The sequence below is a fragment of the Hylaeus volcanicus genome, chromosome 5 (assembly GCF_026283585.1).
Source record: "Hylaeus volcanicus isolate JK05 chromosome 5, UHH_iyHylVolc1.0_haploid, whole genome shotgun sequence".
NCBI lineage: Eukaryota > Metazoa > Arthropoda > Insecta > Hymenoptera > Colletidae > Hylaeus > Hylaeus volcanicus.
The window spans coordinates 6,036,107-6,048,385 of record NC_071980.1 but is presented as its reverse complement, the minus strand read 5'-3'; the positions used below and the strand labels follow the sequence as shown (position 1 = coordinate 6,048,385).

Here is a 12,279-nt window from a genome sequence, read left to right as displayed (position 1 = left end):
GTGGCGCCATCTAGCGGCGCGATGGGGGAACTATTTTACGACAAACTTGGGGGATTTGCCGAGAGATGACGCCACATTTTGGGGAATTTTTATTTATTTAAAAAACTGAATATCAGTTAATTATTATTATCTAATTCAACAATTAGAAGATGATGTATGATAATTACGATGTAAAATTGTACGAATATGCAAAAAAAAATAAAAAATGATAATATATACGAAAAATTAGTTCGGACCCCGCCGCTAGATGGCGATACCGTTTTTGGGTCCATTAACTGCCGTTCATGTTCATGTCATTTTATATATGGCAAAATATGAATGCAATGAATGTTATGAATAATAAACTATAATTTTTAACAATTATGGTACTGCTCATTCCTCTGGGGCAATAATTGGCTAGCATAATAAAGAATATAACAGGTTTATTAGAAAGAACGACGAGGCTATGCCTTTAAAATAGATTTTTATTATCGCATCTAATACGCATCATAATTTGATTCTTCTATCTTCATTCGCTAAACGTCCCACTAAAGATTAAGACATATTCTCCGTATTTCTCTTTGAGAATATACACCTTGATACTGAACATATTGGTTCGTACCTTTTTCCTTTTTCCTTATTTACACTCAATAGGCATTTAAAACTTTCACTTACAATCGCAATATGTTTTAGAATTAAAAAGTATACCACATTAAAGTGAGACAGCATATTGTTATGTATATTAACATTGATTTATATATAAAATTTGCTTTAATTTTTGTGTATTTAATTAGAGCAAACAAAAATCCATTTAAAATTTGTCCCTCAAGAGGTTAAAGTACACATGTTACAGAAACATACAATTCGAATGTCACGCAAAACTTTCTAAATTTGGTTATTGTTTTCAAGTTTTATACAGAGAACGTTTGTACTATAATTTCAGGTATTATACACTTCATAGAATGTTAATCAATTTAATGTGATTTAATATTCTTGAAAATAATGGAAGAGAAGTTAATTAAGAAAAGTAATCGTAAACAGAAAAGAGCTTACCATAGGCTTTTTAAAGATATGAATATTAAATGCTGTGATAATGTAACAAAAGTTAGTATTTAATTTAAAAAAAAATGAAGTATATTATAATAAAATACATCTCGTATATTTATTTTTCTCCTTTTTCATAGAATGTAATGATTTGTAATGGTGGTTTAGTAACTGGACTTCAAAGGGAAACATTACAAAGTATTGTAGATCCATTGATCAGTAAATATGACTTAGTAATGATACCAAACAAATCATATTGTTTTATCAAATGTTATTCTAATAAAGATGCTGAACATATATATAATCAAATTCATGGTTGTGTTAAACTTAAAGAACAAAGTACACCATTGTATGCATCATTTACAGAATCAGGTATATAATATAATTTCCTCCGAAATTTATATTATATTTTCTTCCATTTTTAAATAAATCAAAATACCATAAAAAATATATATTTTTTAATTTGATTTCAGTTCCCAATATAGATTACCATCAATTATCTTCTGATCTTCCTTCTGGGCTTAGGCTAATAGAAAATATTATAACTAAAGAAGAAGAAGAGGCTTTGTTAAAATCAATTAATTGGAGTGATGAGGGTATTATAACCAATTTATATTTCATATAAAAAAGTGTTCTAAATTGTCAGAAGTTTGTGATAGTCATACTTAATTATTCACTTTCTAGCATCAAAATCATCTGAGTTAAAACATAGAAAAGTTAAACATTTTGGATATGAATTTCAATATGATTCGAATACAGTAGATCCTCATGAATCAATTTCACCTATTCCTGAAATCTATAAATTTTTGCAAGTATTATTCAAAAAGTATGATGTACTGTATGATTATGATCAATTAACAATTAATCGCTACCTACCTGGTCAAGGTATATTATACAAAATTTACTCCATATCATAGGCATGTCAAACTCATTATAATCAGATCTAAAATATTGCAAAATCTAATTATTAAAGCTACATGTTTGACATACCTATCATAACAGAAGTTTCTTTACAAGATAACTGTGGTACATCATGATTTAAGGAATTCCATCACACATTGACACACATAGTATTTTTGAAGATACTATATTATCTTTGTCATTGGGTTCAGCATGTATCATGGATTTTAAACGAGAAGATAAAAGAGTTGCTATTCTTTTACCGCCTCGTTCATTGTTAATTATGTCAGGGGAAGCTCGATATGCATGGTCACATGGAATTTGTCCAAGACACAATGATGTAGTAGAGACTGTAAATGGAATTACAACGCAGCCACGAGGTACAAGGGTATCGTTTACATTCAGAAAAGTGAGGAGTGGTGATTGCTATTGCACTTTTCCAGAATATTGTGACACAAAAAAAACTTGTACCGATACTCTTATTGATAATAAAGTGGCCACAGGAATAGAAAATTCTTATGTCCATGAAGTATGTGGCAAAAAAATGTTGTTTACTTATTTTATTCTATTCATAGAAAATTATTAAATACATATATTTATAGGTTTATGAAAAGATTTCAAGTCATTTTGATGAAACAAGACATAAACAGTGGCCGAATGTGTCAAAATTTCTTCAGTCACTAAGTCCAGGTGATATTCTCTTAGACGTAGGTTGTGGAAATGGCAAATATCTCCATGAACAAAAACATATATTTAAGGTATGCATTGCTAGTCATTTCTATTACTATTGCTTAATTTTATTAGTTATATGTTACTCTCAAACTTAATACTGCAGATTGGATGTGATAGAAGTCAGAATTTAATGAAGATATGTCACAGTAAAAATTTTGAAGTATTTTTATCCGATTGTTTATACTTACCATATAAAAGCAATAGTTTAGATGCAGCGATAAGTATAGCGGTAATTCATCATCTTTCAACTCATGAAAGAAGAAAGCAAGCAATTTCTGAATTAGCACGAGTTCTTAAACCAAATGGAAAATGTTTAATTTATGTATGGGCGAAAGAGCAAGAAAAGGATTCCACTCGATCAGCTTATTTAAAATACAATATAACCACAAAAGAAAACGAACCTGCGTGTAAACAAAAATTGACAGAATATGGTGTAACACTACCAGTACACGAAAATCGCACAAAATTTGTGTCTACTGATATGCTTGTTCCTTGGAAAAGAAAGGGAGGAGGAGATTTCCTCAGATATTATCATGTATTCGAAGAAAATGAATTAGCACAATTATGTTCAGAAGTATTTGCCTTTACAATAAAAAATACATACTATGATCAAGGGAATTGGTGTGTACTTTTACAAAAAAAATGAAATAAATTAATTAAAATAAAATTTAAGAATAAATCCCACGTGTTTCTTAATATCCCAATTCATGTCCACGATATATATATAAAAGAATTGCAAATCATATTGCATACTGATTAAAATCACAAAATTAATTAAAAAGTGAAATAGGAATACAAGAATGCTTTAAATGTTTTTACCTTTATTGGAAAAAGAACAAAATACATGGAATATGTGTACTATACAGGGTTTTAGATATAAATAATCCCTGATATCTAGTTTTTTTCGTTATAAACATGAATAATGCATTAGTAGACAAGACAAGTGCACTGTACAAAGCTCACTCTGCTTGACTTTTACTTGCTATTGTGCTTCAATTGTATAACATATTTAATAGCAATATAGATTATCATTATCATCATCATTAATAATAATATTATTATTATCGTCGGCATTATAGTTTTCAATATTATTACTATTGATATTAATGTAATTATTTGTATTAGGTATCATTTGTAAATATATTAGCACACCTTATTCGCACAAAAATAGTGTCTCCAATTATAAAATTAATACAGGATGATAATTGTTTTCAAATGCTATTTTCCAGAATTGCAACCAAATTTTATATTGAGTGTAATTTTTTTTTAGATGTTAATGTCAATAGTGTACATAATATATACAACGATTGACAATACTAAACTATTAGTAAAATTGTTATGTATTTTCAATTGGCGAGTGCTTGACTTAGGACAAAGTATACTGTCCTCTCTTCCTTAATATATTCAAAAACTTACACAGGCCCAACTTCCTCTGGATCATAATTTTTTACTCTTTTATTATATGCAATTATTTCCTAAATAATTAAAGTAGTAAACATTAATTTTAGACTTTTCTTCAGAACCTTCAAACATAAAATATAATAAATTTTATTTACTCTTTCATATCTGGCTCTATCTTCTTCTGCTATTGCCATATACTTTGATTTTGTTTGAAGATCTGTACTCATCCATAGTTTACCCAACTCTTTGGCAATATCGCCTACTCCCATTTCTGGATGTAATTCTCTCATTTTTCCACGTAACTCTTGGCAAAAATAGAAAAATGCAGACCTGAAATAATATTTATAAACAAAACATCAAACACTAATCAATGTTGCAAACACATACAATGCTCTTTTTGGTGCATCTTTGTCTCTGTATCTTTTAGTTCCCCTACGTGTTGGTTTTTCTGTTTCATCATGGCTCACATAATGTCTTTCATAGTAGTGCATTTTCTTATTGCAATGTGCTCCATCTTCAAGATGTACAATCTAGTGATGTAACATAATTCTGTTAACATGTATATTGCCATTATATAAAATCTTGGTCACATTATTCAGAGCAAACTTACTTCATTTTTTACTGGTACTGCATTAATAATAAAATTTTTACTTTGCATATTTGACCATTTTGCTTGATTGTTTGAAACACTGGATACATTTCCAGGTTTCATTACAGGTTCCCCACATTCTGAACATTAAACAATTAATTATGCATAAGCTTGAAAACTAATTAAATGTTTCTATTAAAAATACTTTGGAATATATTGCTAATATTTAGTGAGGCAACTTGAAAAGATTCTAATGTAAATGTTTTAAAACTGAATAACATTTTACCTGGTGTCATATTTGTTTGACCAACGATCATTGTGTCTCTCATTCCAGTATTTAAAGAGTTATCACCCGTCTTTGTAAGATAAACATTTTTCCTGTCAGATGATTCCATGATTGTAGAATATTCTTTTTTAATATTTCGTCCTGAAGAGATTGATAAGTTTCCCAAAATTGTAATAATCTATAATATATTTAATATATTCCTTTGCATCAGTCATTTAGATAATCAACATTCTGATGATTACACATATGAATATTTCAAGATCAATAATTATTTTCATGTTTTCACATTAATAAGAAATTTGGTTGCTATATTCACTAAAAACCACGTCTATCCATGATAACATATACAAAACAACGATATAAATAAAATTCATGGTTTTATATCAATTTCATACTTTTGTTTCTATATAATTCTGAAACTTATAATTTTTCTAAGGGCTATTACATATTACTTACCACGAATATATTTATATAAACCATATAAAATACTATTGTTTCGATCTTAATAAAATACCATTATGAATAGTTTTCCCAAGTTCTGCAGAACAAACACGACAAAATTCAAAATCTTGCATCATAAGAATAATAATTTGCATAAAAATTGCATTATAACTGAAGAAGTATAACAAAATTTTCCCTCTTTCATTTAATAACAAACGATTAATAATATACAAATATTACATCCTACTACTTGATTATATTAGTAATGTTTGCAGCAATTTATCCGAAATTCTAGCAAATCTATATTTCAATTGAAAAAATTTGTTAATGCTGAAACACGCATATTTCGTTTTTATAACCACTACGAATTACATTACAAATTACATATCACATATATTACTAGGAAATTGCGTATACAATATATTTACATATTCAATAATATTTTTACGAAATTTAATTAACAAACATCGTTGTCAAAAGAATATGTTGAATATACTCAACAAGAAGAAAAAGGTAAAAATAATATTGGTAACAGCGAGAAAACGAACGGAAATAATGTAACATTCAAATATGATAGAAATACGCAAGCAATGAAAGTAAGAGGTAAATGTAACAGATATTTACCTACAGATGACGTACAAAGGCAATCGCTGCTACAACACAAAATAAAAGCTACCTTTCACGAACTGCGAATTGTACGGCGAGAATTTGAGAATCGTAAACGAAAGAATATTAAGTATGGAACGTAGAAGGTGATTAAACTTACCAGTAATAATTAAAAGACAACGTTGCAAAGATATTCGTGAGAAGCGACTTTAAGCAACGCGGAAAGTAACTTATTAAGCATTCATTCTACAAATCGGTCCTATCTATACGTATCTATCCGTACATATCACGCGGACCGTGATCAGCATTATACATGGAACGCGTACGATACTTGAACGCAACTTTAACTAAACACTGATATTCAGATTTATTAAAATTCCGTATATTTCACTGATACAATTCTCGTTAGTTATTGAACCATAGAATGCGGATTATTGACGATAGGACTCGACGTTAAAAAACAGATCGTATAAACCAAGCTAATTGAAGCAGACATGACCGGGCATGGCCATTTGGTAGTGTGTATTGCACACGCATAACGCCCGCGCGGGCGCGCACGCATTCCTACAGACTGTTTTTTTTTTTGTAACATTAGTCACATTTATCAAATTTCAAAGTTCGCATTTTGCCATCAAATATTTCTCTTGTTTCTTTAAATTCTATTCCCAAAATGATATCGAAATTGCCAAGACAATTGAAAAATGTATGAATATTAAGGGAAGTTCATATGGGATACAGATAGTTTGGAATACCATAATTTCAGACACTACTCTATTGATTAAATGCTAATATGGTCATCGTTATCAAAGCAATACGATCTTTATGAATTTATAACAACTGAGAACAACGTGAGACTTACACCACTCTTATGAATTTATTATTAGTTGAGTTTTATTTTTATTTAACGTAAAGCACGGAAAAATTTTATGAAATACAATCAAATTGTTATTAAATATAATTAATTTTAAAATGGTCTGTTTTATATTCTCAAAATTTTATCTTCAGAAATATTACTAAGTTCGTTCCAGTAAACTTCACAACAGAATTCCCCACTTCTACGTAAACACACAGGGAACCAATGAGATCTGGGCAAATCATGAGGTTGCATGAGGTTTTGTCATTCAATCATCAACAAATCGATACTAGTATATTTGATAATATTTATACCGTATTTTGTAAACACGAATGAATGAATAAGTAATTCGTACAATTATTGAACGTGAATAAACTAAATATGCTTACAATAAAACATAAACTATAAAATATCTCCACATTTGAATCACGGTTATATTTGTTTTGATGATTTTTACATTTTTAAATAGCCACGTGTTTGACGTGTATATAAATAAATATAGTAAATCATGAAGGAATCTTTGTTAACCAATTGTGAAAGAAAGTTTGTAAATAAATCAGTGGAACGAGGAACGGTATGATTTTGTTCATATTTCATTGCTGTATTTAAATAAGCACATGTGATTGAATTAATTTAAAATATTAAAATATTTTTTAGCGATTAGATGGCAGAAATTTATTGGAAGCGCGACCTGTTAAAATTTATTTTGGATCAAATTGGGGTAGCTGTATGGTTTTACTTGGGCAAACTAGGTATAATTATTATTTTCTATTATAACTTTCATATTTTGTGATGTTTTTAAATGATTATTTTATTACAGAGCTGTGGTGCAAGTAACTTCTGATATTCAACAACCTAAAACATCTCGTCCCAATGAAGGGATGTTGCATATAAATGTTGAACTTAATCCAATGGCTGCACAACATTTTGATGCTGGTAAACAATCTGAGTCTTCGATATTGATTAGCAGACAACTGGAAAAGTGTTTCAAAGATTCTAAGTGTATAGACTTAGAATCCTTATGTATTGTAGCTGATAAGAAGGTGAGTAATTACTCAGGTATTAAAAATGTTACATACAATACAATGAAAAATTGTATAAGTTACATTTATTGTACATCTATGTAATTGAAGTTGTGGAGTGGAGTCTATGTAATTATGTCAATTTGAATACTTAATTTAATGCAGGCATGGAACTTAAGAGTCGACATTAATATTATTAATCATGATGGAAATTTAATTGATTGTGCATCAATTGCAACATTAGCTGCTCTGTCACATTTTCATAGGCCAGATGTGACTTCAACTGGCGAAGACATTATAATTCATCCATTTTCTGAAAAAGATCCTTTGCCTTTGACATTATATCATTATCCAGTTTGTGTCTCTTTTATAACATTTGAGAGGTCAGTACTTTCAAATAGCTTAATTATATAAAGTAAAATAAGTTTAGGTATGTATATTTTCTATATAAAGTTTTATTTGTTTAGTGGAAACACAATTATGGATCCCACATATCTAGAAGAACGAGTTGGTGTAGCTCAACTTACTCTTGGTGTAAATTCGTACAGAGAAGTTTGTAGTTTGCATTTTAATTATTTAACCAAAACTATGACTGTGGAAGATGTTATATCAGCAGTATCTAGTTATGCAGCAAACTATGCAGCCGAATTACTGAAACAGATTAAAGAGGCAGTAGCATATGATGTAGAAGCAAGGTTTGTTTTATAAATTTATATGACATAATTGTTTTGTAACGATTTTAATATGACATGTTTAACTTGTTTTAATTGCACGTGCATGCGCAGGTATAAGAAAGATGACCGTAATACAAATCGTTTTAAAGAATCTATAACAATGAATAAATTTACTACAATGAACAGTGAACGCATTAGTATTAAACTACGTAAATGGGGTGAAATAGGAAAAATCGAACCTGATGGTAAATTTTATTTTGTATTTATAATTTTATTTTAATAATTCTTTATCAATCAACTCACTTCATTGTACAAAATTTGCATAGAAGATTATACAGAAGAGGATGAAAATAAATATAGGATTATAAAACCTGGAGAAGGTTCTGCTGAATTAATAATAGATAGTGTAAGTACTTCTTTAATTAGAACAAGGTAGAATTGAAACAATTTAAATGTGATTTATAAATTATTTTTACAGAGTGTATCGGTTGGTGACGGTGGACCAAATACGTGGAATATGTCGGAATCCTCCGAGGAAGAAACAAATGACATTGAAATTGCAGCTGAAGTGAAGAAGAAAGAAACGATAGTGTTAGATAACATAGGTACTGTTTTATAATTTGACACTTTTCTGTATGGTTTTTATCTATTCGATTCCTTTAATGTATGAAACATAGATAATTAATTGTTCAATTATTACTGTTTTAGAATTAAGCGGAGATAGCGAAGAAGAAACAGTTGAAATGCTGAATTTAAAAGATATATCATAATAAATGTAAATTACTAAATCAATAAATCGAAAAACATCATTCTTACCTTATTTATCAAGCAACAATTAAAAACTATGGCACAAATAAATAATATGTTAAGGCGTCTTGTTATACATATATTTTTAAGTGTATTTTATACATAGATTTTATAAAATACCTATGCCTATTAACAAGTAAAAATCCATACATATTTTTTGCTCTCGCTAGTAAAATATTATTACAATAACAAAATTCATGAAAGGAAGCCTAGGCTATGTAGTATCATTACTTAAACCATTTTTTTGATCCAATTTATTTGCATTAGTTTTTACTGTATAAATGAAAAAGCTTAGTGCTTCTTTTTCAACTACAGGGATGGTCTTGAAATGCTTCATAAGCGTCTAAAACAAAATATATAAATAATTATTAGTAATATATTTATATTTTCACAAAGTTTAACATTTTGCACTTTTTATGAAAAATGATAATATACTACAATATGATTTGAAAAAAAATATTTTATAAATAAAAGACACTATAATTCATATGGAAGTACATTTTTCTAGTACACTTACATCAGCTAACTGAGCTTTATTTAAGCCTGGTCGTGTAGAAACTTTGTAGTGCCTTTTGTACCGCCTTAATGTGCCAACTTGTAATTGAAAAAGATCGACCTCTGGAAGATCATTATCTGTTTCGCCTGAATCTTCTTCTGAATCCTTACGCCTACGCTGTTGTTGTTGTTTAGATCTTGCGCATTGTATTACTTGTTTATGATAATCACAAATGTATATATGACGTGCCTATTGACAAATCAGATATACAATGATATAAGAGTGTTACCTAATCATACATAGTCAAACCTTACTATTCAAAAATTTACTTAAAAAATTTGATTATTCATGGATAGTTACAACACAAATAGAAAAGGTCACACTACTTTTACACTGTAAGAATTATGTTTCTCTTGAAATTTTCCTACTTTTTTATTATTTTCCTTTAATAACTATCTTTTACAATATTAATTTTTACAATATTACATTTATAACACTTAACATGTATTACTATGATTAGATTTTCCTGAAAAAAGCCTTCATAAAATGGCAGTAATATTGAAAATACTATCGTTTAAAATATACCCTTTTTTCTTTCTTATATTTGCATAAAAAACGATCCTAAAGACCAGAATATAAAAATAATAATTTATATTTTTTTTCAATCATACAGGCTATGTATTATGTCAAAAGACACTTGTCACTATAACAGCCATTTAGAAATATTCAATTGTACATATTTATATCACCAAAAGTCAATAAATAAACACAGTGTAGTATCAGTGTTGATTACTCACTGGCTTTAATTACCCATGAAGAATCTAAACAATTTAATTACTATGGATACCAAAGTTCCATTGCACTCTACACAATAATCTAAATTTCATTAGTAACATATAATATTTAAAATCATATGAAGAAAAATAATATAAAAATAGACTTGAGAAGGGATGAGTTCTGTAAATAATTTTTGATGGAATTTCACATAATTATAAATCTTACCACTTGATCAAGATTAAGTTTTAATCGCCGCTGTGTTACAGTTTTTTGAATACGTTTACTGTAAGAAGCGTTGCCAGCTGGCCGAGTGCATCGTTCACCCTCATCTACAAGGCAACAAATTTGATCAGCAGCTCCTCTGGAATCTTCTTCACCGGTACTGAATCCATTCATTTTTTTTTTATTCTTAACATCAACTAAATCAGTATGAAGAGTATGTAGAACTTTAACAACCTCGAAATGTCACGACGTATGTTTACGTCAAAAAACGGCGTGTCCCAGAGTAAAATGCACTTGGTGATGTCTGCTTTTCACGCTCATAATTTCCCGATGAATTTCATTTGTCATTCACGATTTATTAACGAAATTCATTTCTTTCTTCACGGTCGAAAGTAACTTTCGTTACGCGATGTTTAGTCTGTTATTCGATGCAAAGATTCAAGTATACAAATCGATAATTTAAAATAGTAGAGTTTGCGTATTAAGAAACACTTTGGTGTTAAGCGGTGTCGTATAACATTTCAGTTTTTCTCTTTCAAATAATTTAATACACGAGTTAGTGTTACATGTCTGTTGCAGCAAATAGTTTGAGAATTTCTTTCGAATGTAAACATTTAACTCTACTATTTCTTTGCTATACGTTATCGTTTTTATAGATTTCTCTGAAATTCTATGGCATAACACTTCACCCGACTTCACCCGCGTTGTATTATTTACACCACTACGTTATATCCAGTTGTATCGCACCGACACGCAATCGCACGGTACTGCGCGACGGTATGTGTACATACGGGTACATATGTACACACATTAAATTCACATACGTACATGCCACTGAAAAATTCCTATTCGGTAAGATTCAATACTACCAACTTTACAGAACGTCATCGACAGGATAATTTTTACTGACAAAAGAGAGAACATTTTATTCGGCAATTTTATTCGATCACAAAAAAGATGAAAACTATAAATCTTTACAATGTAAGTATAGGCTACTGTTACGCCATTTTTCTCATGTTACAAATATACGCCAATCGAAGGTTAGGCTCCCTCCAAAATCTTAAATAACGGGCAATTCAAAAGTGAAATTAGATTTATACTTTTCCACAAACCAAAATCAGCCCATTATTATTTTTTTCTTAATTATAAATAGCACGTCATAGAACACAATATTCTACTACTTGTGTTCATTGGTGATGTGACGCATTTTAGTTCATACAAAATGGTCGATTTTAATGTTCTGGACACGTCTGAAGTTAGTAACTAGCAATCGCTGATCTATGTTGGTGAAATAAGCGTTTTCAGCACGAGTCATGACATACAGCGACGTTGGTACTATTTTTGTAAGTCCTAAACGGAATGCACTCACAGTACTACGCCTTTACGAACACAAGAATGATCGGATTATTTTAAGAATGATTGTAAAAACAAATAAACACGTAGTATTGAT

General features: G+C 29.3%; 4 protein-coding genes across 9 annotated transcripts; 2 read left to right on the top strand and 2 right to left on the bottom strand.

The window, feature by feature from the left end:
* Positions 1 to 308: 308 nt before the first annotated feature.
* Positions 309 to 4,076, top strand: LOC128876499 (alkylated DNA repair protein alkB homolog 8). Of its 3 annotated transcripts, XM_054122918.1 has the most exons (8): positions 309 to 593; positions 923 to 1,083; positions 1,164 to 1,395; positions 1,497 to 1,619; positions 1,708 to 1,908; positions 2,067 to 2,452; positions 2,526 to 2,681; positions 2,759 to 4,076. In XM_054122918.1, the coding sequence occupies exons 2-8, from the start codon at positions 982 to 984 to the stop codon at positions 3,299 to 3,301; spliced, it is 1,743 nt and encodes a 580-aa protein (XP_053978893.1). In that variant the 5' UTR covers positions 309 to 593; positions 923 to 981; the 3' UTR covers positions 3,302 to 4,076. The 3 variants fall into 3 exon arrangements, with proteins under 3 accessions (XP_053978893.1, XP_053978895.1, XP_053978894.1); XM_054122920.1 differs by lacking the exon at positions 1,708 to 1,908 and having other exon boundaries at positions 311 to 593; positions 2,214 to 2,452; XM_054122919.1 differs by lacking the exon at positions 309 to 593 and having other exon boundaries at positions 612 to 1,083; positions 1,192 to 1,395.
* Positions 3,457 to 6,507, bottom strand: LOC128876501 (high mobility group protein B1-like). Of its 3 annotated transcripts, none has more exons than XM_054122924.1 (7): positions 6,139 to 6,507; positions 5,388 to 5,469; positions 4,932 to 5,109; positions 4,667 to 4,785; positions 4,444 to 4,586; positions 4,212 to 4,386; positions 3,457 to 4,130 (listed from the first exon to the last, which is right to left on the bottom strand). In XM_054122924.1, exons 2-7 carry the CDS (start codon positions 5,409 to 5,411, stop codon positions 4,068 to 4,070), a joined length of 702 nt encoding a protein of 233 aa, XP_053978899.1. In that variant the 5' UTR covers positions 5,412 to 5,469; positions 6,139 to 6,507; the 3' UTR covers positions 3,457 to 4,067. The 3 variants fall into 3 exon arrangements, with proteins under 3 accessions (XP_053978899.1, XP_053978901.1, XP_053978900.1); XM_054122926.1 differs by lacking the exon at positions 5,388 to 5,469 and adding an exon at positions 5,997 to 6,025 and having other exon boundaries at positions 6,139 to 6,505; XM_054122925.1 differs by lacking the exon at positions 5,388 to 5,469 and having other exon boundaries at positions 6,139 to 6,505.
* Positions 6,508 to 7,038: 531 nt separating this feature from the next.
* On the top strand, positions 7,039 to 9,414 carry LOC128876500 (exosome complex component RRP45). 2 transcript variants are annotated; one of them, XM_054122922.1, is made up of 9 exons: positions 7,039 to 7,405; positions 7,489 to 7,583; positions 7,652 to 7,874; positions 8,019 to 8,236; positions 8,321 to 8,548; positions 8,639 to 8,772; positions 8,857 to 8,933; positions 9,006 to 9,132; positions 9,236 to 9,414. In XM_054122922.1, exons 1-9 carry the CDS (start codon positions 7,340 to 7,342, stop codon positions 9,295 to 9,297), a joined length of 1,230 nt encoding a protein of 409 aa, XP_053978897.1. In that variant the 5' UTR covers positions 7,039 to 7,339; the 3' UTR covers positions 9,298 to 9,414. The 2 variants fall into 2 exon arrangements, with proteins under 2 accessions (XP_053978897.1, XP_053978896.1); XM_054122921.1 differs by having other exon boundaries at positions 7,041 to 7,405; positions 8,854 to 8,933.
* Positions 9,401 to 11,556, bottom strand: LOC128876502 (histone deacetylase complex subunit SAP30 homolog). The gene is made up of 3 exons (XM_054122927.1): positions 10,833 to 11,556; positions 9,852 to 10,079; positions 9,401 to 9,677 (listed from the first exon to the last, which is right to left on the bottom strand). The coding sequence occupies exons 1-3, from the start codon at positions 11,001 to 11,003 to the stop codon at positions 9,549 to 9,551; spliced, it is 528 nt and encodes a 175-aa protein (XP_053978902.1). The 5' UTR covers positions 11,004 to 11,556; the 3' UTR covers positions 9,401 to 9,548.
* Positions 11,557 to 12,279: the final 723 nt, after the last annotated feature.